Source organism: Macrosteles quadrilineatus, unplaced genomic scaffold, assembly GCF_028750875.1.
Source record: "Macrosteles quadrilineatus isolate MER2022 unplaced genomic scaffold, UCM_ALF_1.0 Scaffold_9__3_contigs__length_116548681, whole genome shotgun sequence".
Taxonomy (NCBI): domain Eukaryota; kingdom Metazoa; phylum Arthropoda; class Insecta; order Hemiptera; family Cicadellidae; genus Macrosteles; species Macrosteles quadrilineatus.
In genome coordinates, this window is record NW_026542602.1 from 71,410,096 (window position 1) to 71,432,321 (window position 22,226).

The 22,226-nt window shown below is 35.3% G+C and overlaps 1 protein-coding gene across 1 annotated transcript in view; it reads left to right on the top strand.

The window, feature by feature from the left end:
* Positions 1-12,338, top strand: part of LOC129002623 (roundabout homolog 2-like) — a 267,217-nt gene extending 254,879 nt beyond the window's left edge. Inside the window, exons 11-22 of the mRNA XM_054430569.1 lie at positions 57-282; positions 2,304-2,419; positions 2,936-3,074; positions 3,706-3,879; positions 4,411-4,631; positions 5,443-5,542; positions 6,063-6,181; positions 6,661-6,810; positions 7,690-7,817; positions 8,971-9,059; positions 10,213-10,358; positions 10,874-12,338. Coding sequence (XP_054286544.1) covers positions 57-282; positions 2,304-2,419; positions 2,936-3,074; positions 3,706-3,879; positions 4,411-4,631; positions 5,443-5,542; positions 6,063-6,181; positions 6,661-6,810; positions 7,690-7,817; positions 8,971-9,059; positions 10,213-10,352 — 1,602 coding nt within the window. The 3' untranslated portion in view covers positions 10,353-10,358; positions 10,874-12,338. The remainder of the gene's footprint in view (positions 1-56; positions 283-2,303; positions 2,420-2,935; positions 3,075-3,705; positions 3,880-4,410; positions 4,632-5,442; positions 5,543-6,062; positions 6,182-6,660; positions 6,811-7,689; positions 7,818-8,970; positions 9,060-10,212; positions 10,359-10,873) is intronic.
* The last annotated feature ends 9,888 nt before the right edge of the window (positions 12,339-22,226 follow it).

Genomic DNA, 22,226 nt, shown 5'->3' on the forward strand with positions numbered 1-22,226 from the left:
TTATTAATTTATTTTTCTCTTGAATTTGCAGTACATGAATTCTAATGAATTTGCAGATTCAAGGAGGTGGAGAGTATGTGGAAGGAGTGTACATCAGATACAGAGACATCTCCGGTGGCTCTCAACAATTCAACATGGCCACCGTGCTCAACACAGACATCACCACCTACACTCTGGCTAATCTCCGCAAGTACACCAAGTATCAGGTGTTCCTGGTACCGTTCTTCAAAACTGTCGACGGCCAGCCTTCCAACTCAATGGAGGTGCAGACGCTTGAAGATGGTGAGTTTTTTTGTAAACTTATAGACATTAGCTAATTAGGGTTTTTTACAGGGTGCGGCAAAAAAACCGACTTATTACTATAGCCTATACAATGCCATTTTTTGTAGTCATAGAGCAGTGGTGGCCTGAGCTACGTGCAGTTGTTATGGAGTTGTTTTAAAAAAGTATTGAATTCATTCATTGCAACTCAGCGGCATCGGCAGTTTTATGCATTCTTTCAATTAAGGCGACATAGAGAAGTTCCGTTGTGTATCAAAATAATGCAGTGGGTTACTAACTTTAGAACAACGGCTTCTGCGTTGAAAAGGAAGCTGAAAGGCCATCCAAAGTCAGATCGGAAGCCAGACAACTAACATTCGATATAGTTCGTGATGCTATGGAAAACAGTCCTAGCAGGCCCGCCCGAAAACAAGCGGCTGCCCGAACTGCTCAGTTACATGAATTTCAAGGTTAATTTTCATCCATACAGATTAATTAGAATAATAATCTGTTTAATTGTGTTATCCATACAGATAATCATGACGGAACCTAATAGATTAAAAGCAGGGAACTGCTACTGAGTTGCAATGACTGATTCATTACTTTTTAAAAACAACTAGATAACAACCGCACGTAGCTCATACAACCACTGCTCTATGACTACAAAAAATGGCATTGTATAGGCTATCCAACGAGCCTACTCCCACTACCCTCAGACGGCCTGTCACTGAACAGTGCATCAGATACAGCGTTTGCCGAAGAAAATAGGTCGGTTTTTTTGCCCTACCCTGTATTTTTCAAATGTCCTTTGGTGGTATTTTTACTTGATTTACAGTGGAAAGTACTGAAACGCATTTTGGATAATGGTCCAAAACTATACTTGTTGTGGATGTGCTGGTAAGCAAACCAGTTCTCCTCAGTTTTAGGATTACTGTTAGGATAGTAGGCCACGTGAATAGGAAAGGGTACCCTGGCACAAAAAAGGCCAAAAACTTTACAGGTTTCCCAAAAATTATAATGTTTGTTTATTGTGATATTTTGGTGTTTCCTGTGAAAGAATGGACCTTTACTTATTCAGCCTGCTATCATACAGGGTGTCTACTGGTCACGGAAGTCACCGAAAGTCACGTACTTTCCAACTAAGGTCACCAAACATTAATGTATCAATTATTTAAAATGGGGACACCACTAGGTGCATATTTTATCCCAAATATGAGTATATCTGGATGGGCAATATAGACGTACTAGCTGGAAGGTTTCAGCGATCCCTGAACCATATTCTGTCTCATTATATTATTGTTGTTAAATATTAGTTACTGAAATATCATTATGTTGACACAATGTATGTATAACACAAACACACAAGTATCGCCGTTTTGAATTAAATGTCAGGTTTTAAAGTTTTATATCTAAGTACTGGTAGGCTATATGTTATAATTGTTTGTAAAATAAACTTCCGTTATTTATTTACACACCTAGAGATGATACATTACCACGGGTAAAATATTAGCTTCTTTAAATAGGTATGTTTAGTGTATTCCAGGCTTGAATTGACATCATTTTCTGTTCCCCAGCTCCATCCGCAGCCCCTGAGAACATAGAGATGGCTTGGCTCAACGCAACCGCAGCATTCATTCATAAGTATGTTAGTGTATTCCAACCTTGAATTGACATCATTTTCTGTTCCCCAGCTCCATCCGCAGCCCCTGAGAACATAGAGATGGCTTGGCTCAACGCAACCGCAGCATTCATTCATAAGTATGTTAGTGTATTCCAACCTTGAATTGACATCATTTTCTGTTCCCCAGCTCCATCCGCAGCCCCTGAGAACATAGAGATGGCTTGGCTCAACGCAACCGCAGCATTCATTCATAAGTATGTTAGTGTATTCCAACCTTGAATTGACATCATTTTCTGTTCCCCAGCTCCATCCGCAGCCCCTGAGAACATAGAGATGGCTTGGCTCAACGCAACCGCAGCATTCATTCATAAGTATGTTAGTGTATTCCAACCTTGAATTGACATCATTTTCTGTTCCCCAGCTCCATCCGCAGCCCCTGAGAACATAGAGATGGCTTGGCTCAACGCAACCGCAGCATTCATTCACTGGTCTCCTCCTCCCCCTCAACATTCCAACGGAATCTTGCTGGGTTACTTGGTAAGTTTTATCTGACGTTGGAGTGTTGTAATACTAATACAATATTGAAACTATAAGGTTTTGGCTTGGTAGACAAACGGTACTTATTTTGACCTAAAACCGTTTTTTAAACAAGCTTTTTCAGTTCAATTATTGGAATTTAAAAGATTCACTTTACCACATCGTACAGCACTAGTGTGGTAGAGTGACGGACCAATGGGGCAAATTTTCAGCTGGTAACAACCAATGGACCAATTCAATTGTTGATCTAACAATTTCCGCTGGAAACTCACTCATCCTTTCTTGAAGGTGAACTTAATGATTTGCTAACCGTTGCAGGAAGGTTTACTGAAAGATTTTGAAAAGACCGTTTTACAAACTAATAAAAAACAGTTGTAGGTAATGTATTGTAAACAACTATTTTAATTCACCTTTACAACACTCATAGAAGTTTCTAAAGCACTCGCCAAATCTCATCCCATAAATTTCTACTTGTGTCGTAAAGATTTTCTTAACTGTTTTGTGTGTAATTTCTAGATTCATTTGAGAGACAATGAAAACAGGGAGCTGTCTACGTTGAGAGTGAATGCTTCCCAGACCTCGTCTCTTCTACGCAATCTGACCCAAACCCGGACGTACTCGGCTACGGTCAAGGCTTTTACCACCGTCGGAGCTGGTAATTGATTTATACCTAATCGTACAAAATCATTCAGACAAGTCACATAGGAAACTATGCAACACAGCACCATAATTTCCTCTTATTTACTGAAGTAGACAATTAATCTAAATAGACCTGCTGTGTCGCTAATTCCCCCCCCCCCCCCCCCCAAAGAATATAGTTTTATGAGCTAGTCACAGATTGCGCTACTTACTGGCGGTACTGAAACGACTGTTCTCATGAGAAAGATTTGAGACCAGTGATCACGTGTCTAAATACAATGATCTCCTAAATTTAAGTCAAATATCACAGTAAACGTTCCGTTTTTGGGGACGTCGGTTTAACCAGAAAACCCACTATCCGGACTGGCCTCTGTCCCGAGGAGTCCGGATAAGAGGGAGTCTAGTCTACTGTATTGTTTGATATAGATATTGGTTACTTTCTTCGCAATCCAAATTTATTGTTGCACTACTGCCGTTTCGAGATGACTCAATCGTCAAGTGTGTAAACTAAACTAAAAATAATTGTTTTTACATTCATCACAAAATGTCTTCATTTTTATTGCGCCAACAGTTAAATAAATATTACATGTAACGAGACCATGTACTCTGATAACCTGTTAGTAATCGTAACATAATCCTTATAACAGGTCCAGGGGCAACCGCAAGTCTACGTCATACTCCAGCACTTCACTTCACACCAGTTCCAGCACCTAATTTGTGGTTGATTCTATTGGTGGCCGCCACAGCTGTCGTATTGGTAACTGCATTTGCCGCTACATTCTATCTGCGTAAGAGACAGGCTATGGCAAAACATATACCAGGTAGGCCTACAAATATATCCATTTGGAACATTCATGATGATAAGTTGCTACCTATTAAAATTTGTGTGCACTCTCAATAATATAAATATGTGGAACATGTGAATCATTCCTGTCGTAGACCAAGGTTGCCACTTGTTCTAATTCTTTTGAGACAGTCTTGACCCCTTTTGCATGTTTATGTTCTGTGTTAATCCTGAGGGGAGGGGCCTGTCCCATTTTTTCAACAGTCACTAGGTTTTCCAAAGGTCCAATTTTTCCAAACCTTGACTAGAACAAACTCTCATATCCTTTAAGTGTTGGGTGTAGTAATTTGCCATGTCAGGAAATGGAAAAAAATCGGAAAAGGAGCCAAAATAGAGTCACATAATCAATAAACTAATTTGTACTTGTTTGGAACCTTTCACATTTTTCGTAAATATTTCCATGGCTAAACACAATAACAATAACTCATCTGTAATGTTACTTTTTCTGGTTCTTTTCCAATTAAAGTCATGTTTGCTACAGTTGTAATGTTTTCTGCTTGTTTCCCAGCACCAGTAGTGAACGGCACAGAACTGGGAGGTGTGAAGGAGGCGTTGTGGATCGAAGTCCCTCACGATATGCACCGTAAACAGCTGACCCTGGAGAGTAGTGACTACGCAGAGGTCAACACGCAGAATCTGTCTAGCTTCTACAACCATCACAACCGCAAGGAGACTCTCACGCCGTACGCCACAACCATACTGGTGCCCAACCGTCAGGATACTTGCAGTGTGAGTATTACAACCAATAAGGATACCGGTACTGACATAGATACATACTCCCTAAGTAGATTTCTCATCCTTGTGGAACAGCTGAAGCCAATTTTATTGTTAGTTCTGTAAGGTCCACTGTAGAGGTTGTGTTTTGTTTACAATTTTTTCTTGTTGTTTTAGTAATTTAAAACATTGTTTAACTAAATAATACAATCTACTCATTAACAACTACTCGTTTCCTAGTTATATAACCAAACAGTAAAGCTCAAATCATGAAATTACCCTTAAAATAATAGAAACAAAATGTTTTTGATACTAGCGCCCAGTGTACATGAACTAGGCACAAAAAATTATCTTCAAAATTTACAATGGTATGAGAAGTCTACTTGTTTTGGTTAGTCTATACTGATCAAACACTCTTCTCTAGGTTTAGGATGGAATTGAGCAAACATGCTAATTATGGAGTCATACATTGATTTTGTTATATTCAGACCAAGCCACACTTTAGTAAGCTTAAGGATGGATTGCATGCATACGAGATCTTAACCTGCGGGTTTAGAATGACCTCAACGCTGAATTTGTCAGTACAATGTCTTAGCCAACTCAGCTACCATACCAAAGTTGGTTGACCGGGAGGACAGAAACTATAAGAACATGTTGACACTAGCGCTTGCAGGTTAGATTCGACGAACTAAGCAATTCGCGAAGCCCCAAGCTTAACTCGAGCTTAGAGCTTAAAGTGTTAAACTGTATGCAAATATCATCACAGAATCTTATTCAGTTAATTTGAAAATCTACCAAACAACAGCTAATTTTTATGATTTTTCAGGAGACTGGTCCTCTTGTAGTGCCCATTGCTGTTAGTTCATCGTCCAGCACAAAAACGCCCAACTCTGGCGATTCGTGGACCAAACATAAAGATCTTGGTGGTGAGTAACTTTTATTCATTATTTCAAAGGAAATCCAATTAGCTAGTAAGGGTTTTTGAAACGGAATAGAGTTCAGCTAGCCTGTCTGAGAAAATTAAGAGTCTAGTTGCTAATAGATACACAATCAAAGAACTCAAATACAACAGAGATATGGTCCTGAAGTAGTAATTCGTCAAAGAATAAGTTGAAGAGAAAAAAAAATATTTTGATTTTATAATTTTTTTACTTCACAACAACCGTACCCTCTGAAATAGTCATACGTCAGAACAAAATACCAGTGTTATGATTTGTGTTTTTTATTGTGTTTGTATTAGGGTATTAGCCCCTGACTAATTTTCTCAGGTAAGGTAGCTGAACTGGATTCCTCTTTAAAAAATCATTTTATTCACTTAAGTTTTTTTTTTTACAGCTTAGTTGGATTCAAATCCTATTTACTAACCAACTAAAAGTGCTTCATGCAAGTCTTATAAAGAAAATATTTCAGTTTCACTAAAAGTAAATTGTTCTTTGTTATTGCCAGATGAGACGGGACTTTACTCGTACTACCCGGTAGAGAAGGGCAACTGTCAACAACCCAACTGGAGTGAAATACTTCCACCTCCACCGCAACACCCCCCTCCCCCTCGGCCGTCCATCCAGGTACGCTGCAAACACTTACTAAATAAGACTTCACAGAATTTTAATCAAATAAAACGTACATTCCATAAATTATTACTGTGTTTGTATTGCTTACATAATTGAATAGCTCCACCAAAAAACGTGGCAAAGTAACAAAAGTGAACATTTATTTACAGAAAATAATCATTCTGGCCGTGCCAATGTGAATAAAGCCAGTTTTGCACATTCAATAGCTGGTAAGAGCTACCAACCAATGTTATAAAAAAAATTGTCAGCATTATTGTTCTTTAAATATTTTAATTTCACAAAATATGTCATTTGCAGTGTTGTTTGTCAGAGATATTCAATTATTTCATGGATAAAGCAGGAAATAGTACCAAATGTACCTACACACATTTTTGAAACAAAACTTCTTTTAATTATAATTTGCTCACAGTAATTTCTTGCTAAGTGTAGGGGTTTTTCTTTATGTCATCTTGATCACATAATTATGTTTTTAGGGTTGTGGCAGCCCCCAAATGTGCAAGAGGAGTCTAGGTGGAGGAAACTCAACCCCCTCTACCGCTATTTACCCCCACCATCGGCCCCCACCATCGGCCACCACCAATGGCCCCCACCATCGGGCCCCACCACATGATCATCCCCCTCCAGTAAGTATATATGCCTAAACTGCTGTCAAGACACAAGTAAAAATGAATGGGCATATTATTGTTTCAAAATACCAGCTTTGCATTTTTCAGAAGGCTTGAATTCTTTTCATCTTTGCTGCCTATAAAACTGCTTTGGATTGGTTGCTGTTTTAAATATTGTACCATCTTAGTGTCAGGGCATTCCTTAACTCATATCAAGCCTTGTCATATTGAAAATCTTTCTAATTGTGTGGTAATAATGTGATAAGCATAAGGAGACATTTTGTCAATTTCATCATCTAAAATTGTGTAATCGTATCGTTTAGACATTGGTTGCAAGAGAAGTCCGTGGTACTGTAGACTCCCTCTTATCCGGACACCTGTTAACCGGACATCGGTTTAACCGGACTACACTCGGTAGAAGTGACATCTCTTTATCCAGATATTTTTTATCAGCACATCGGTTTAACTAGACTAAATTGGCAGGAAGTGGGCGGTACTGAAACTACTGTTCTTGTGGGAAAGATTTGAGACCAGTGATTACGTGTCTAAATACAATACTCTCCTAAATTTAAGTCAAATACTGAGTAGAGTATGCATTTAAACGGTCCGTTTTAACAAGATTTTCGGGACGCCGGTTTAACCGGAAAACCCGTTATCCGGACTGGCCTCGGTCCCGAGTAGTCCGGATAAGAGGGAGTCTACTGTAATTAAATTAATGGGAGGAAGTATGTTTCAGTTTGGTAATATGGTTTATTTCAAAATCCCCGGTACTTCCTTCAATCCATATAAACTGCTGAACAAAGTTGATCAACTTTCAGAAACATTATCGATTGTTTAATGTGAGTTTATAAATGTGAAATGAACTAGACAGTTTGAAGTAACAAGTATTTTGTGTAGGTGCCGAGTTTCCAATCAGGCTATCACACTGGCAGTAGTGGTGGGAGTTCTTGCAAATACCATCAACAAACCAACCACAACCAACATCACTGCACTGTCATCCATCGACACCCCAACCAACTGCCCAGGTGAGTTCAGGGAAATGGGTGCATAATAGGTTATTTCTTCACTAGGGCGTAAAGTGATTCTTTTTAACTCGAGATCAAGTTTAACGACCGAGGCGGAGCTCTCGGAAATGATCCTCGAAAATGAGTGATGGTTGCCCGTGTGATGAACTATACTTTTTGTCATATTGCACCACTTTTTAAGCAAACTTTACAAAACCAAAGTACTTGTTATGTGAAGATAAGCCCCCAAAACTACTTCCATCTTGTTTTCAATCTTGCAATTCATTATGAACAAACAGCTGTTTAGTGGATAGTAAGGTATTGATTATTAAATATTTGTTGTCTATTTCAATAATAATCGTGTTTGTGTCATACTGTTGATAGAAAGCCTACTATTGATTTATTTTTAAAATCCCTAGGGAGAAAAACAGCTACTTTAGACCAGCAATGCATGTATTATAAGCAGCTGTTTTTTTTATACAGCATGATGAACAGAGAAAATTCATCACTAGGGCATAAAGTGACTCTTTTTGATCTAAGGGCAAGTTTTTAGGAAAATGAGTGAGGGTTAAAAAGTCACTTTAGGCCCGTGTCGAGAACTATTACAGAACTATTTTGTTATATTGCATCATTAATTAACAAAAACAAAGCTAGAAAACAAAATCATATGTATGTAAAGATAACCTCCAGCTTTTTTTCAATACTGCTATTGCAAATAAGCAGCTGTTTAGTAAGTGATTCAGTTATTTTGTCTATTGGGATTGTGTTATTATACCATCCATATGTCGAGCAATCGACAACAATAGGGTAAAACCTTACCTAATAAATCAATCGATAAATAATGTTTATCGATACGATTGCAACAATTAAAATTTACAACAGCTTATTTTTACTCCCTAAAGACTAAAAATGCTGATTTAGACCCGCAACGCATGCATTAAAAACGGCTTTTTTTCCTGCAGTATGACGAAAAATAGGTTATTAAGTTCATCAAACCAAAACATATTGTGAGTCCACTAGTAAGTCAAATTTTTTCCATATTAGGACTCTGAGGAGTTGTGTTATTATTTAATAGTGTAAGGCATATAGCTTATGAGTGGTTATAGTGCTTATGGTTTTTTTTTATTCAACTGGTCAGCAGTGTACGGCGATTGTAACATAGAATATTCTTCAGTTTCAGACAGGACCAGAACAGCTGTGACGGAAGCTGTCATAACAAGCAGAGAGGTTTCCAGTCCTCCATGGACAGACATATTCCTAATGGTAACTATGATTACTTTTATTTAGAAACTTTATGGTCTTTCTTCATTTTAAACACAAAACAAATCTTTGAATTTTACTGTATGCCAACTGTATTTTTGACTAATATTTGAAACCTGAACCTTCATACTTAATCAAGAAAATAGTAGTTTACGCAACGATTGCGTAAAGACTATTAACGCGAGTTGCGTACACTACTTTACCTACGACCGTTTTTTAATTACTATCAATCTGGATTTAATTACTAACAATCACTAATGATAACTTTTTAGAGAGGTTATGTTTTGGTGTATTGTCATTGCCACTGAAAGTGATGCAACGACTTGTTGTATAATCAGCTGATTTCCTGTAATTACGTGTTTGTTAAACTTCGTTAAATATTACATTGCTAGCAGCATTCTTACCATAAATAATATTGTATCAGGTACAATTCGGCAAATATTTAATTTATTTTTGGACTTCCACCAACTTAATTAAGAATACGCGAGTATCAACATGAACAAGTCGGATCAACAATTAAATTGGTCAACTGATCAGCTGATCAGCTGATTAGTTGACGTTCGAAGCATTACAATTTTAATTCTTTTCTCTCAATACTTGAACCTCATTGGTCCGTTACCTGTGTGGATATGAGAAAACTATGCGGATATGAAATGAAACTATGCGGATATGAAAGTAAACAGCTGTAAAGTGAAACTTTTCAATTCTAAGAACTTGACTGAAATGGCTACTTTAAAAAACGGTCGTAGGTAAAAGAAATTTATATTTCTGTTTTTCAGCTAGTATTTCTAAAATCTCGAGATATTTTTGAAGCTAGAAGCTCATAATTTTTTGTTGTAGTGTTTCCTGAATCCTGACCAATTATTTTGTCAAATAAAAAGATTATATTACCTGTTGTCGCTGTACGGTCCAAGTTTCGTCTTCAATTATGCACATTTCGGCTAAAATTCTTGGCATGTGATTGTACAACACCATGTTAAGACTTACTTTAAATAAATTCTCAATAACACTAAACCTCATAGAATTATGCAACAATGCATATCAGCTGATCGTCAGTGAAGAAAACAGGGATAGCTGCATATAAGCTTGTTTTGTCGTAAAATACACCCTGTACCTATAATGGATCTATGTACAATGATTGGTTTCCCTTGTGCAGGCGACTGCCACGACTACAGCGACTATGGAGAAGTGGTGGGGGAAGGCGGCAGGTCTAACAGCAGTAACAGCTGTTGTTCGTGTAGTGAAATATCCTGTCAATATGCACAAACCTGCTCAGAGTGTATCTCTTCTCACTAGTCCGCAGTAAGTATAATATACAGTCTTTTACACAATTACAGCTGTCCCTTTCTAACAGCTAATTGTCTGAATTGTTAAAAACGTAATTTGTAAAAACGTAATTTGTAATTAAATAAGGTTCCTGAAGAGTTCTAGTCACAGACAACCAAACTAGTAAAAAATTGACAACAGCACCATGTTCTTGGTCCCCCAGACTAAAATTGTTGCCAGTCCCAATACTCCTTAAACTCTCCACTTATGCACCTTTGCACATTTTTACGTTTATACTATTTTTCTATTTTTCAATTCGTTTCTCATATATCCTATTCATATCGTTATCAAATACTACGGTTACCAATCCTCACATAAGGATCGAAACCGACTAGATTAATAGAAGAAGTAAATAACCCGTTGCTGGTGTTAGATTTGAACTAAGATAGCTAGTACTGGAGCTCGTTGGAAAACTCTATGGACAACCCACATCTTCCATAGTAAATATTTGTATTTTTTTAATAACTTCTTTTGTATGATTTTTGTTTCAGAATGTGATGTACCAACCGAATCCCCACATGAGACTGGCGCAATGATTTATCCATCGGAAGAAGTTTTCAACTGACGTGAAATAATGTGCCATTTAGTTACCAAATAAGCAAACTATGTTAATACAGACTGTCACCAACTACGGTGGTAAATAAACCTGGAGACCTTCATAGCGGTAATGACCTATGAAGTAGCAGACTTTGTACTATAACTTAAAATTAAATAAATTCTTAAATAATGACCTGGATGAACCTCAAGCATCTTTCATAGAGATGGGAATTATCGTTGTTTTCCAGCAACGGTTGTAACGATAACGCAGCTGCCCAATAACGTGTTGAGGCAATCTGTTATTTTAATAACGATTGCCAACTTGTTGCCGCTAAAAACCATTGTCCGCCGGTCGGTGTTGCGGCGTTCAGTTATCATTGGCGGTTCATCAGTTCAGTTTTCAATTGTAGTCGGTAGTCGGGCGTTGTCCAGACAGGATGTGTTATTCTAATTCTAGTTTGTTTCCGAAGTTATCGTTGCTCTGGTAGTGTTGCGGCAACGGCACTAACGGCAGCGCATGTTTTCGTTTTCGTTGTCCGTGCGGCTGTCCTGCAATATGGTGTAGATAGATACGTTATTAGAATAACAGGGAGTTCTCCGCAACGTGTTGCCGCGGCCGCAACACTGTTATTCATCCTGTTATGTTAAATAACGCCCATCTCTAATCTTTCACACAAATCTTATTTTTGTGGTGAATGTAGCTACTTCAAATATAGCCATACCTGAATCTAGAATTGAACAAAACATACTGTTGTCTTAGCGTTGCCTCCATATATTTTAACTCATTAATTTATTAGAAATCAGTTACTAATTTTTATCATCATTAAAGGCACAGTTTGGAATACAAGAACCACTAGTTAAACCAAAAGAAACTATCCTTGAAAAGAGATTACCTGTTTTACTGTTTAGGTTATTAGTGCTACGAAGGAATCCAAGTGAAGGAATAACTAAATTATGTATGTTCCAAGTAAGACTGCACAACTAAGTATTGTTCCATAACTATTAAGATTCTCTGGTAGTTTAGAATATCTGATGTTTTAAAATCAGAGGTTTTTCATGAGAGAAAGTACTTGTAGTGAGCTAAATCAAACAAATATGTGTTATTGGTAGATAATGGCTTATTTTATCAATTCGATAAACCTTTGAAATATGTATTTCTGATATTGCTGTCGAAATCCAAAGTCACTGCTACCATCTGTTTTGTTGTATAATTTTTGTAGTTAAAGACGAGGACTTGATCTTACTTTCGCCCCGACATAAGTGTTTCTTGTGTCCGAGAATGTTGATTGTGAACTTTGTACAGACTGTATGGAAATTAGCCTAACTGTTTTGCCTGTGATATAGAGTAGTTGTAAATATGTAATACTTCAGTACAGTAATAGTGTTTTATAATGTATATAATAAACATAATTAAATCAACCCCTTGTTTTCCTTTTTTTACATCTTCCTCTTTTAGTTGTCTGGTAGCCAACAAGATTGTAGTGCTCGCCTTCCAATCTGAAGGTCGCTGGTTCTATTACTAGTGAGATCTTTACCAGACCCAAATGCCAATAATAGGGCTATAAATTTAATGATGATTTCTAACAAATGGTAGATAGTAACAAGACCAGGGTTTGGAACGTCAACTTACAAAAAACCGTTAATTAATGCCACTGGCGGGATAGGTTTGGTGAAAAACACTAAGACTTAGCCTTTTCCCCCAGGGGTTCAAAAAATTGTAGTGTTTTTAAAGAATTAATTCCTTTCAGTTTAAAGGGACCGATCAGTCATGGAACTTTGGAATTTTCTAACACGGTAGATTTTTTTTAGTTTGTAAGTTTTTTTTAAGTTCTAGCCTCTTCCTAGGCCTAATAAGAGTTAACATACATTTTACGCTAAATGGACATATTACTCAACCATATTAAATAAGGCATATCCCTACAAAATATTTAAAAAATGGTAATGTTTTTGAAAGAAATCGACTGAGTAATGATTCTCCAATATTTTTTAATGTGTCTTATCAATTCAATTCAATTCGTTTATTCACGGCAGAAGCCATTGTACAATAATGCCATTACATACGGGAGATAACAAGCAATAATAAATACTAAATAATACAACAAGCAATAATAAATACTAAATAATACAATAGGTGAATACAAGATGCATAAGGATAGTAATACTACTGAATAGAACAAACAAAATTAGTAACAGGTGGACTATGAACAAAAGAAGCTAGCATTACAAAAAGATATGCAAGAGGATATCAGGTAAAGTGCGAAAGGCATAATAATAATACTGAAAGAGAAACAATATGCATACAAATCATAATAGAGAGACATGTAATAATATTAATAAATAGTGCCATACAATAGTGAGTAAAAATCAGGCTCTGGACAAACCAAAAAAAGAAAGAAGCTAGCATTGCAAGTAAAAGTACAGATGGTTAACGAGCAAAGAGATACAACTGAAAATGAGACACAAGATGCATACGATACATAATAAACAAGACATAATAACAATAATATGTCTTGTCAACATAATATGTGACATAATATATGACATAAAATATGTGACACAATAACAATAATATGTGAACTTATCAACCTGCCTGGGTAGCTTTATAGTACTTAAACAAAACAAATTACACATAGGCTCCACAACATTTATTCCATTTGTCTATATTGCAATAAATTCAATGTTGACAACATTTGATACTGTACAAGTAAATTCAGAAATTTGAACTATAATGTAAAATCTCCACAGAAATACAACACTATTTTACGTTTTAACTGTTGAAATTTACTCACAGTAAAAATATGGTTCAAATAAATCTGTTCTTTTTTCCTTTTTCAACATTCGTACTCTTGATTTTTTCCTGCTAAACAGTTCTAGACTAAATACAGCAAGTGACCCACACAAACCGTAGAGTAATATTTGGAAAGCAGCCAAGTTATTGTCGATTGTTAGTGGCTCGAACTCGCTCAAAGACTCACCAGAAGGCTCGGATAGTAAGCGAGCCGCTTCCGGCGAGCCATAGTTACGAATCACTTCATTTTTCCAATGTAAAATGAGTCCGGTTTCAAAGAAACGAAGCAGAGGATATTGACTTATTTCTAGAATCGGAGATAATTTGCTGAAAATCATAGATACATAAAATTGATTCACCGGCTCTTTCATGAGACGAAACATGCTGACGTCCGATCGGTTGATGCTCCGCTGAACAATGAAGACATACTCTTGGCCCAAACGCTGAGCTGGAAATGCTATTTTGTGAGATTTCAAGGCAGCTGGCATCTTCCTACTTGGTATTGCCTGAAATTTTTGCTCCATTTTCTTATGCCATGGATTCTGAAAAATTAAGCAATATTGTTTAAAATCAAAAGTTATAAGACATGTTGGAAATCAACCTAAGATTGATATTTTGAAAAAAACACATGCCGTAACCTTGCAGCTTATAACTCCATGGTTCAAGGACTATTATCGTACCCTTTGAGCCAAGAAGCTTATAAAAAGGAATAATTCACTATCAAGCATATCACCAGAGTAAACGGGTACAAACATCAAATGATTGATACCATAATAAAAATTTAAAAACTGAACAATATGAACACCAACAAAGAAAAGTCTGAGAATACATTTAATGGAAAAATCAACAACGCCATTACCAAAACATTTAATAGAAACAATACGACAGTCGCACATTCTGTAAACAACACACTTCAACAGTTTTTCCACGCCTAAGCCTACATCGCTAGAAACAACTGTGAAAAATCAGGTTTTTTTACCTATCTATAGAATTAAATGTGACTGACAACTGTCCAAAGTACTACATCACATCTGCCAAACTGGAAGATCTTTCAAACAACGATTTATCGAACATATACCTAAAAGATCACAACATTAGCAATACAGTTGTGCAGAACATTTAATATCAGAATCACACAACTATATCTATTGATAAGAACATAGAAATAGTTTTAAACTTGGTGTTAATGAAGAATTCACCATCTACAAAGCTAAACAACTCGACCGATGTAACATTTTAAATGATAAGACTTCTTTCCAGTCAAGTATTATATTTGATAGTATATTGACAAGTAACAATAACAAATCAAAGAAGTATAAAATAAGAAGAACAAAACAAACTGAAATACAGGTGTGGCACTGCAGGAGAGAAGAAGAAACATCATGTTTCAGTCAGTTTTATCACAGACAATAGACTACCATGGTCTATTCTAGTTCTGGTTTTATTTAGTCAGTGGCAGTGATAAGACAGTGCTGGCAAGCCTGTACTGTTTTAATCAGTTTTAACAACTTTTATTTCATTTTAACTATTTTATCAACATGACAAGTTTCAATTATTGTGATTGTGACAGTTTTTTAAAGAATTTATTGACATACCACAATGTATTAATACATTGCATATTGCATACAAAATGATCTGATGAGGTTCTAAGGAACTAGTCGTCATACCAACAACTGTGTTTGGATAAGGTAATAATTTTATTTTATCAATTTGAAAAAAAAAGCTTGATTATGTACAAACTCTTTTAACTGACTATCATGGGAATGGGCGGTTGTTTAGAACTTGCAACTATCTAAACATAATACATTAGGCACATTAGATTTACCTATGTTGTTTTCACCTGGGTCTAAATCTAATTCAAGTTCTTGATACTGGGATGGCAAAATACATAAAAACCATTGTAGAGATAAATGTGTTTTTGATACTAAAATAATTGTAAAACCCTTAGCTAAGTCCTTAGCTAAACATTGAGCCAATTTTCTCAAACCAGGTAAGTTTTTCTTAATACCCCAAGAGTCTGCCTTTGTCCGGTAGCTCAAAGACACATGATATTAATGACCAAAACAAAAATTTACAACACCATGGCAATTAACATTAAAACATCAATGCATCCTTTACCTCCAAGTCAAAGTATACTTCTTGTTGAAAGTTACTGTACGCCTCTTCGCCCCAAAGATAACCTGCCTGGACAAAGTCCTTGACTGTGTCTATCTTCTCAGCTTGGTGGGGAACCATCAAACCAGATATCATCATGTTATTGAGGATAGAAGCCATAAAGTAGCTGAAGAAAATAAACATTCTAAATTTTTTGTTTAGGTTAACGGTATTTGTTATAATATTTATAGCTGACACTAAAGATAGTTTTAATTTGAACACATGGTTGTTTTAGATCGAGCAAGTTGAAAAAAGGGGCTGCTTTTGTGCTGAAAGTATGAAATCTTCTCCCAGGTACATTTTGGTTCAATCTAGAGGAATAGAGTAAAATTTAAAGCTCACAATGCATACTTTCGAGAATTTGAATGGTTTTGAGACAATGAACTATTTTAGTCTTCCTAACCGGCACTAAATTCTAGAACCCTACTTTTAATGTGCTGGGCTTTGTTTTGTTCAAAACACATATTTTTACACACACAAAAATTACTTTTGCTCTTTGTAATGAAAACTCATAATTGAATTTCAGGTCACTTATCCACATACATCCCACAATGTCTTCTCTTATTTGATCGAAATTCAGAGTCTTGATTTAAAATCCAGATTACCTGAAGATGGACCAGCTCAGAATTATTCTTTGCCCAAAAGCATATGAAGGAGGCTGATGTGACTGGCCAAGAAATATGCCAAAAACAGTCAGTATACTGTCAGCAATGCCTGTCATGGAAAATAATGTTATGAGTCCTAAACAGCCATGGTAAAGTTTGCTGAAAATCCATCCGTTACTAAATCATTCTAAAATACTAGGCACGTTTTTTAAGTAAGGACCGTTTTTAAATTTCTTCGTTCCAGCACTGCGATTGGCATTTTCAACATTTGCGCTGTGTATGTGCATCTATTGGTAAGACATAGCCGGAAATTCGAGAAAAATCGGCCGTGTTCACATCCGGTTTCGAGCATTCAAAATGGTGCCGCCAATTGAGACTGCCGCCGACTGTGAAGTGAGTGCTGTAATTAGATTTTTAAGAGCTAAAGGTGTGAAAGCTATTGAATATCATCGACAGATTAGTGAAGTGTATGGCGAGAACATTATGAGTGACGGAATGGTACGCAAGTAGGTAAGGACATATTAAGACGGCCCCACCAACGTTCATGATGAGCAACGCACAGGTTGTCATCATGAGTATGGGGACAGTAATGACGCCGCACAGTGCGTTACTCATCATGAACGTTCGGGGTACCGTATTTCAATTCCCATATCCACTTGCATACAATTATGACACTCATAATGTTCTCGCCATACACTTCACTAACCTGTCGATTATTTTTAATGGCTTTCACACCTTAAGCTCTTAAAAATCTAATTACAGCGCGCACTTCACAGTCGGCGGCAGTCTCAATTGGCGGCACCATTTTGAATGCTTGAAACCGGATGTAAACACGGCCGATTTTTCTCGAATTTCCGGCTTTGTCTTCCCAATAGATGTACATACACAGCGCAAATGTCGAAAATGCCAATCACAGTGCTGGAACGAAGAAATTTAAAAACGGCCCTTACTTAAAAAACGTACCTAGTATCCAAGGATGCCGAAAAATTCAAAATTTTACAGATACAAATATGATTTTTCTGTTGGTCTATAGACCAACAGACTAAACTATAGTAAAACACTTTTAAACATTAAATTTTTGTATTTTTTTTTTTCTTACGTACGGGTAAAATAATGTTTGCTGCATATATAATTTTATCTCTATAAAAATCTTAAACAAAGTTTGCCACTAAAATAATAAGCTAACTGTACACTAACTTAGCATAAAATGTTACTAATGAAATTATCCTAATTCATTTGAGGTTGTAGAATGCTGTGAATACAACCTCTCTCATACAGGAATTTGAAAGATTTTATTGGAAAAGTTGGCCAGATGTTAGACCAAATAAATAAATAAATATAAATACCCCCGCCGCAGCAAACCTGCAGACTAAGTGAATTTCCATTTGACTGATTGGATTTACACTGAAATGTCTACTTAAAAATATAACATTTATTCTTGATTTAAATAGAATTAGTTTAACAAGTACTTAGGTTTGCTGCATCAGGGAGGGTAAAACTGTTTGTTTTTGTAAAATGTGAATAGTTAGTAAGAAATAAAAACATTTTCCAAATTTGATAAAAATATGATCATAAACAAGCGAATTACAACAGTTTACTTATTCTCCATAAGAATAACATGGGAATTTTAAATTTACAATTTTTTGGAATTTTCTCCTTAACCATTAGGCGCATAATAATGCTTCAATATACTAAATTATTTGTTTTTTTAAGCTCTACAAAATGGTTTGGAAAGAAATTGCTAAATTTTATGTTTTTTGGGTCAAAAATGGGAAAAACCTATTTTTACCCCATAAAACCCCCCGTAAACCCCCGTTCCCACGGTCCGATCATGCTGGATCGCGAACTCGTTAGAATAAACGTACGTTTACACGTTTGTACCAAATTTCATCAAAATTGGATCTTTTTTGCTTGAGTTATCGTGCTGACGGACACATATATATATATATATATATATATATATATATATATATATATATATATATATAAAGATTAAACATTAATAAACTTAGTACCCAAGTAAAATTATTTATTAAAATATTTACTGACTATAGTTTCGGCTCTAAGGCCATTTTCAAAGTAAACAAAAATCAAAATAAGATATGTAAATAAATAACATATGATTAATGATTTTATAAAACTTTTCTAACTTGTAACATAATTTTGTCTTCATTGATTAATTTATATACTATATGATGTGTTGTACTTATTTTCATTAATATTTTCTCAATTTTTCTATTGTTTCATATATTGGATTATTCAATTTTGGAATCATTGTATTTAAAATATTTGATTTGTTATTTTTGAAGTTCATATAAATATTAATTTCTTCTTTTACATTCAATTTTTCTCTGTTTTTTCAATTTCTAATATTGTCAAGTTTTCTTCGATCTTAGTAAACTTATGTTTGGATTTTAGTAAATGATCTGCAAAATTTGATTTCATTGATGTTTTGTTCTTCGATTTATATGCCTGTATATGTTCGTTGAATCTAACTTTAAAATTTCGATAGGTTTGTCCAATGTAGTATTTGTCACAGTCAGAACATTTAATTTTGTAGATACCAGATGCATTGTATATGTTTGCTGTATTGTTTGTTATAGGATTGTTGGTTTTATTGTGTATGATTTTCAAAATGTTATTTTTTGTTCTGTAGCTTAATTTTACTGGGGTATGTTTGAATGTTTTCCTGATTGCTTTGTTAAAATTGTTGTTGTATGGGACGCACATGAATTTCTTTTCTTCTTTGTGTTTCGAATTGTTTTCTAAGTTTGATTTTAATTCATTTCTTTTCTTAATTTTCTTCTTGATCATATTGTCAATCATTTTGCTTCTATATCCATTTTTTTCAGCTAGATATTTTATAGTGTCGACTTCTTTCTTGTAATTTTCTTTATTTAAAGGAACGTTGACTAATCTGTGTATTAATGAATGAAAAGTTGCAATTTTGTGTGTCCATGGATGATTCGAATTTTTTGGAATTATTATGTCTGTAGTTGTGGGTTTTCTGAATATGTTAAAAGAATGTTTGTTGTTTTGGATGGAAATTGTTAGATCTAGGAAATTGATTTCTTTTTGTTGGGTTTCTTTGGTGAATTTAATTTTCTTATTAATATTGTTGAGATGCGTTAATAATTGTTCAGATTCATTGTCATTTCCTTTAAATAAACATAAAATGCCATCTACATATCTATACCAATAAACAATGTTGTTTATGAATGGATTTGTTGCATTAATAATTTTGGATTTTTCCATTTCTGTCATAAAGATTTCTGATAAAAGCCCTGAAAGGGGAGATCCCATTGGTAGACCATCTTCTTGAAGATAGAAAGACGAATCATAACTAAAGTAATTCTGCTTAACAGTTACCTCTGTAAGTTTGATAATATCATTTATTTCATTTATTTTCAATTTGTTGTGGTTTATTAGGTTTCTTTTCAATATAGATAATGTTTCTTTGGTTGGAATATTCGTATACATATTGTTTACATCGAAAGATAAGAGTAAAACATCGCTAGGAATATCTATATCTTTAATTTTGTTGATAAGATCTTGGGTGTTTTTCAAAGAAGAATCAGATTCTAAATTTACATTATTTTTGATTTTGTTGTTTAAGTATTTTGATAGTTTGTATGAAGGTGAATTTATGAAGTTTACTACAGGTCGAATTGGTATGTCCTTTTTGTGGGTTTTGGGCTGTCCTCTTAAATTTGGTGCTTTTGAATTTGTTGCTTTTAATAGGATTTTATCTTTCTTATTGATACTTTTGCATTTCGTTATAGTATCATTTATTGCTTTTGAAAATTCATCCGTTGGGTCTTTCGTTAAAATTTTATATTCATTGTTTTCTATGAAAGTTTTAACTTTGTTGTTGTATTCATTTTTATATATTATAACAACTGAATTGCTTTTATCAGCTTTAGTTATGATTGAATTATTTTCTTTCAATTTGTCTGTTATGGATTCAATTAGTGTTATGTTTTCTCTTGTTTCTGATTTTGTTGTTTTGTTAATAGTGTTGTTACCTAATTTATCAAATTCGTGAATGAAATTAAATCTCATTGGATCTTGAACATAATCGTTTTGTTTTTTAATTGCTATTTCCATGACAAAGTAATCATCACGTTTACTTATTAACAAATGTGAGATGACAATTTAAATTTTTAACTTGCGAGCTATCAGGTAAATCAATTAATTAACTTACATTACAATAACAGAAAAAGGAACATTACTTGGAACAGCCACTTCTTCTAAGGTACAGAGGAAACTCGCTTATGGGACGACTATGCGATTCAGCTATGGTATGTTGTGCCGGAAATATACTTGACAAGAAAGGTAGAGCCCAGTGGCGAGCTTTGTGTGGAAATTCCTGGTTAATCATAATCCAGGGGGGGGGATTTCTGGTCTAACCACAATCAACAATCCAATTCTCAATTATCAATTATTTAAGATGGGGACGCCACTATGTGCACATTTTAACCCAAATAATATGAGTGTAGGATGAGTGGCACAATCTTGTAGTCTTGTTAGTGACTAAGGCCGACATGTTCCTTAGACACAGCTGGATTAATAGCCCATACAGCCAATGATAACCAAGGGACAGTTTTAGTGGAATCCGAACCACATTTTTTCGTAACTAACGAATTGGTCTAATTATCAGGATAGTACTGCAGACAGTCATAGTTAGTACTCACTAGTGCGGACGTTAATCCACACCAGGGAGAATCGCATCCACAGTGCATGCCTATAAATAAATCCACTATTCGTGACCTGGTCGCTGGATTACAGGACGACACCACCGTCCCAGATAATAATCCAATAATCAACCTGGTCCCGCTATAACCTCTTACAGTTTATACATTTGTACAAGAGGTTTGTCTGATTATTGTACTGTCTAGTTTAATACATTTAATGTAACTAATATCAAGAGATTGGTTACCTGACAAAGTGTTTTCTGAGCTTATCTTATATTTAGAAAAGATGATCGTCACCAAGAGAAAAATGATGAGAAGAAGAACCCAGACTGTTCTTTGAAAGAGAGTAGTTATTGTCGTCCAGTAGCCATGAACCATGATTGGGCGGGGAACTATGAATGTGTGGTACATCTGAAAATGGCAAGATGGAAATGTCAATGCCAGTGTTTTGGGTATTTTGGTTTACAGGTAGGTACTGGCAAATAGAATAAACGGTATCAGCAATCTGACGCATACTTTGATAAGCTTTTCAACAACTTTTGTCGTGTGTTAACTAGTGGTGGGAGTAGCTATGATGGGAAAATCACAAAAGTTGCAATATCTTTTGAACCGTAATCTTCACAGCGTTGTACCATTGGGTAAAGTTAAAAGAAATTAAATTTCAATTAAAACCATTCAAGCTATTTTTAGGAAAATCCTATTTTTTTGTTTTTTAGGGAAAAAACTCAATTGAAAATCATAATTTCAAAGAAAATCCTGGAGAAACCATAGATTAGTAGTAGGACCCCACGTACCAAGTTTAATCAAAATTGGAGCTCTTGAGTAGTCTGTAGCTTTTGCATTAAGGGGAGGCCAAAACTGATATTTTCCTAACTCAAACTTAAAAATATTAAAATATTGACAAATCCAATACTTTCTCCATATATATGTATAGAAGGAGAAGGTAAAAACTAAATTTATACCGATTTCAGTCACCTAACCTGGTTCCAAGGTGGCCCTAGTCCCACCAGGTTGTTATATCTCAAGGTGTTCCAGATATTGCAAAACCCAATCTCTGCCCTTCCAT